This window comes from Arachis stenosperma, chromosome 8, assembly GCF_014773155.1.
Source record: "Arachis stenosperma cultivar V10309 chromosome 8, arast.V10309.gnm1.PFL2, whole genome shotgun sequence".
In the NCBI taxonomy this organism is placed as follows: domain Eukaryota; kingdom Viridiplantae; phylum Streptophyta; class Magnoliopsida; order Fabales; family Fabaceae; genus Arachis; species Arachis stenosperma.
In genome coordinates, this window is record NC_080384.1 from 41492489 (window position 1) to 41498488 (window position 6000).

The following is a 6000-nucleotide window of genomic DNA, read 5'->3' on the forward strand; positions in this document are numbered from 1 at the left end:
TGCTCGGGCCTTATCGAGGTGGCGACCGTCCTCTTTTGGTTCTCTCCTGTTAGGGATTGGCTGGCGGTATACGGTGCTGGTTACCTTCCCGTGGGTTGGTGGGGGAATATCGTTCTGTGGGTCCGACGTTTTATCGGGTGGGTCCGATTCACGATGATGACCTGAGGACTGCTCCTCGAATTCTTCCATCATGTCATCGAGACTTTGGCAAGTTCCCAAAGACGGCGCCAATGTACTGGGGTTGTCGGTACGGTTTGTGAGATGGATCAGGGACTCGTCGGCCTTGGGTGGTGACGAGATCGGATCTTCTTGGAGCAACAGAGGTAGTACTTGTAAAGACACTCTGACACTCAAGTTAGAATGAATTTGAGAGGTATAAGTGAGGGTTAGGAATATGTGACGTACCTCTTGATATAGTTTGCGGTCATTATCTTATCTTATTGATTAAGATAAAAAGGATAATTGATTTTGAATAATGGTTAAGAGTTTGGGATTATCGGACCGATTTGGGCCGTGAGGGAGGCCTTGACCTGGATAATCGAGTTGAAAGACTGCTCCGGTGAAAAACCCGAAGATTGACTTCAGATCAGTTATCATAATATATATATCCTGGGTACTGTGCCCAAATTTTGTTTATGAGCATATTTTGAGTACACAAACCTGATTTTCCGTTTTTTAACTTTATGTATTATATCTCGGGTGCATTATACTCGAGATATGCCATTAATTAATATTTAGGTACAGTATTTGGGATATGAGTTGTTGTGTATATAGATAAATATACTACAAATTATATATTTTTATAAATATTATATTTAACTAATTTAAATAAAAAATTTCATATTATATATGATGTATTTATTTTTTTATTCACTCTTTTAAAAAATAGTTTTTTTCGGTTGCATTAGATCTTAGAATTTATTTTTGGATCCCGCTAGGGAGACAATGAATTATTTGTACAATGTGTACAATGGGCTATTGAGTTATAAAATAAACATCTCCTGACCTTTCGGATCTAGTACTCTAATACCATATTATGATACCACTCATCCCAAAAACTTCAACTGATAAAAAAAAGTAACACTAATAGTTATATCTCTAATACTTCATAAACTTTTATTGTATACATTATACAAATATTTCATTGGTTTCTCATACTTTTCCTTTATCTTTTCTTAAATTATAGAATATCCAAACATGTTTTCTGTGGCTAATTGTTTTTATATGGAAGGTGTTGATGTGTAAGGCATAGTTATTAAAAGAGTTGGTATTTTTTTTTAATATAGAATTAAATTTTTTTAAAATTGTTATTAAACAAATCGAAAGGTTGGATTTATGTGAGATACACAAAATTTGAGATTAAGATTTTCTAAAAAATTCAGTTATATAAATTTGAGAGTTAAATTTTTGTATTATAAAAATTTTAAAAATTCAGATATATAAAAATTTAGAATAAACTTTGTATTTTAAATGACAAATCTGTTAGTTCAATTTGTGTCTTTTACATTCCGATCAAACATATCATATTTTAAAAATGTTGTAAAATATTATTATCTCTCTGTCAAAATTAAAAAGTGATTTTCTATAACTATTTTTCTATCTTAATTCATAGAAAATTGAAGTGAAAGAGAGTGAGGAAGAAGAGAATTGAAGTGAAAGAGAGTGAGGAAGAAGAGAAAAAAGAAAAAAAGAAAGAAGGTTAATACAAGAAAATCATTTCCTAAACATTGAACATAGTGAGGTCAAGGAGAAGCTGCCTAAAAAGGCTGAGAGTCCAACTGCTTAAATAAAATAATAAGCATGATTTGATTCAATTATGTATGGTGGTTTTCTTTATTGTGCTTAGCTTTGTCTTGTGCCTATTGCAAAGAAAGAGGTGAAGGATGGTGAGATGGAGAAAAAGGTTTGGCTTAGATATAATCATACCACAGTTTTGCCACCTTGGGAATTGATTATGCCTCAGTGTCTGTTATTGAGAGTTGAGTTAACGCTTGGAAATTCTGCAAATCCATGGCAAAATAATGTGGAAAAAAAAAGACCCTGCAATGGAAACTGAAAAAGAGTTGAAAGGAAAGACAAAACAAAATGTTCACTTTACAGTTTACAGTAGTGCGGTTGCTTTCAACTTGAGCTGTATATTATTATATATTGACACTATATACTAAACTTAAAGGTATCAACTATTAAACAAATCACGTGTCACACTTTTCATAGGGAAGGGGATATGTAATATGTTGACAACAAAAAATAAAGAGATCAAAGAGACACCATAATATATAAGGGGCTTGTTTGAGTAAAATTTAAAAAAAAATAATATTTTTTAGTTATTATTTTTTTTAAAGATTTTATAAAAAATAAAAATAATTTTATGTTTAAATATTTTATATAAATTTTTTTATTTATTAATTATATTTGAATATAATAATATAAAATATTTTTGTTTATTTATTATATAAAAAATATTTTTTTTTAAATATAAAGTATAATTTTTAAAAAAATATTTTTTATTTTTTTAGTATTTTATTTTTTCTATTAAAAATTTATCAAATACAATAAAAAATAAAAAAATCTTTTTTATTAAAATAATATTTTTTTATCAACTTAATGACATCCAAACAAATATTAAATGATGCCTAAATGCCTAATCTTTGAAAGAAAGCTATTCACTGTTTTCTAAACTAGTTGGATTAGGTGCATTACTTGTCAACAACGCTTGGTTGGTATAAATAAGCTGAGAAAAGTAGTCCAAAAAGAATAATAATGAAGAAATTCCTATGCGCAACTCTTCTTTATGTTTGTTTAGTGCTAACAAGTTCATTTATTTAACAAAAGAGACGGTAAATTCCAACACTAACATGAGTTGTAAATAATACAATGCGACAACTCTGATAATGACAACATATTCTGAATGAGAGCACACAACAGCCAATTTAAGATAAGACGGATGAGATTTTGACCACCATAAAAAGATTCTAACCCAACCTGTGGGAATCAACAGACAAAGAACCAAATGCCCCCTTACCTTACTCTTCAAACCCATATATTTGGCAGCTGATAATATGTACCAACTAAAACACAATTAGAAACGTAATTTACATGGAATATCTCTCTCCATATTTGCCATATATAGTTATTAAATTAGTTAGAATTTTCCAAACTTAAAATCCCAAACAGTGAAATAACTAACTTATCAACGGCTAACCAAAGCTTTTAACACAATCTTAATTCTTAATCTACACATGACATTAGTACACAACAATTAATTATTCTGTTAACTAACAAGTAAAATTTAGAAGAGATAGAAAATTGAAGGGAAAAAGTATATCAAAATCCAACCCCGGCGGGTGCTCCAACTCCGAGTGTTGGCGGCGGTGCGTGAGGCTTCTTCCAGAAGCACGCATCGGCTGCGAGCTTTGCCGTCGTCCTCATCGGCTCCGACTTGCACCGCGTGAGCACAAATGGCTCGTAGCCAGCGTTGGATTTCGGTCCTGCTGCCAACTTCTGTTCAATCATCGCCGCCATCGACAATCCAGGCGCTGCCGGGAACGAGCACGACGACCTTCCTGGCTGTACTGGCGGCAGCGGAGCCGCAGCGGTTGCTTTCTTATCGACGCTATTTCTGCCTTCCACCGCCGCGTGGACCTTCCGTCCGGCGCCGGAATTTTTTCCGGCAGGTCTCTCCGGTCGCCAGCGTATGAAATCGGTGCTGCAAACCCACGTCTCCTTCGATACCTCCATTGAAAGCTTCGGCTCGCACATCATCAGAAGCAAGCATTCCGGTAACCTTTCTTCCTTTTCTCTTTCTAATTCTGCTTCTTTCTCCTCGCCGTTTGACCCGATTTTTCGCTCTTCTGACCCGAGTCCGTTGTTCGGCTCAGATGCTTCGTTCGCCGGAGGTGTTACTTCCGGCAGCTGCGGCGGCGGTGTTTCTGCGGCCACGTTCTGTTGTTGCTCCTCTTCTGTTGAAGCTTCTTCATCTGTTAATGGTTCAGGCATTGTTGTCGTTTTTGGTTCTGCTTCGTCGTTTTGTTGTGGAGCTGTTAGGGTTTCTGCAATGGAATAAAGTTCTGAGCTTTCGTCGTTTTCTTGTTTCTTTTCCTCTTGAAGACTAGTTTCTTCCGGTTTATCGGGATCTGGATGCGGTTCTAGGGTTGAAACGCATGAAAAGTTTCCATCTTGATTGTGATTTTCTTCTTCTTCGTTTTCTACTTCCACTTGCTCTGTTTCTGTTTCTTCTCCTTCTTCTTCGGTGTGCTGATTATTGCTTTCACGAGCTTCTTCACTGAATTCTGCGTTTGTTCTGCTTCCAATTTCGCAACTTTCCTTCACCGCTACTTCTTCTTCTTCTTCTTCTCCTTCTTCTTCTTCTTCTTCTTCTTCTTCTTCTGGCTGCTCCATGAGTGATGATGCTTGGCTGTGTTCTTCAATGTTCACAAAACCAGCTTCTGTTTCTCTTTCAGAAATGCTAATCCTTTCTTCTTCAGTTTTCATTAGCACTTCCTCACCTTCCTCCATTTCAACTTCTTGTTCATGTTCTCGTACTTGCTTATCTACATCATCATCAACATTATTCTCCTCCTCTTCTGCTTCTTCTTCCTCCTCCTCATCATCTTGATGTTGATGTTGGTCTTTGTGAACAGGTGAATCCCAGAACCTGTTGGCCAAAGCTGCCATCTTAACAGGATCAGATCTGCACCTCATAAGCAATAAAGCGTTCTTCGGTGGAATACAAATGCTAACCCTTCCTTTCTCTTCTTCTTCCTCTTCTTCTTTCTCTTCCTTCTTCCCTTCCACAACATCAATGTCAATGTCCTCAAACACGTGCCTCCTATGGCTCCTCCCACCGAAATCACCACCACCACCATCATCATGATCATAATCTTCAACCTCATTCTCCTCCTCACCCATCATCACCTCAATCTCCCTCTCCTTCCCTTCTTGCAAAGCCAAATGCAGCCACCTTGCAAAAGCAGCACCACATGATGAACCCTCTCTTCCACCATGATGATGATGATGATGGTCATGATGATGATTCCCTTTGTCCCCTTTGTCTCTCATGCAAGAAGACCTACATGGGAAGAAGCAATTGAACTCCCTAAGAGCTTCACAAATGGTCAATGGAAGATGAACCCATTTCTGGTTATTCCTATGCTGCTGCTTCAAGTAAGTAGCCGAAGAAGAACTATTCTGCCTCGTGAGATCTGAAGAGTTTGTTATTTGTCCTCCACCTTCTGTTGATGTTCTTCTGAAGCTAGCTTCACTTGTTGTTGTAGTTCTTCTCTTTGACTTTGACCTTGTGACCCTCATCTTCTTCCCTTGCTTCTTTGTCTTCACTCTCACTTGTCCAATGCAAGTGACTTTAGGTGAAGAAGGTTCAGGGTTCTCAAACCCACACCCTCTTCTCTTCCCTCCCACAGCTGCTGTTGCTGGGAACATTGGAGAAGCTTGGCCACCTCCTTTGATGCTTCCATTGCTTCTGAGCCTTCTGCTGAGGGAAGAAGACAGAGAAATCTGAGGAGGAGGGTCTCTGCTGGTTCTGCTTGGGCTGAGGAGTGACTTGGAAGAGAGCTTCATTGATGAAGAAGATAGCCTTGAAGTGAAGCATACAAAGAGCTCGCTTGTGCTGCTGCTACTATTGCTATTACTTCTATGGGGTCTTTCTGTCTCCATTGTCTCTCTTATTTTCTTCTTTTATATTTCAATTTTTTTTTGGGGGGGGGGGGGTGGGGGGGGGGGTTGTGGAATTTGGATGAAGACACTTTAGTGGTAGGATATGGCCATGGAATGACAGAACAAGATTTTCTTTTTCTTTTTTTTTTTTTAAGGGAGTGGTAAAATAAGGACAATGAGAGTGAAGTGAATAATGGGGTTTGATAAATGAAGGAGCTTTGTGCTTTATTTTGTGGTGTTGTGAAGATATTGCAGAGAGATTGAAGGGTTATGTTACGTGGTGTGTTAATGAGAGAAGAGAAAAGGGTTTAATGCCGGAGGGTGACGAAA

General features: G+C 37.2%; 1 protein-coding gene across 1 annotated transcript; it reads right to left on the reverse strand.

Annotated features, from left to right (window-relative positions):
* Positions 1–2918: 2918 nt before the first annotated feature.
* Positions 2919–5723, reverse strand: LOC130943479 (uncharacterized). The gene has a single exon (XM_057871370.1). It carries the CDS (start codon positions 5668–5670, stop codon positions 3325–3327), a length of 2346 nt encoding a protein of 781 aa, XP_057727353.1. The 5' UTR covers positions 5671–5723; the 3' UTR covers positions 2919–3324.
* Positions 5724–6000: the final 277 nt, after the last annotated feature.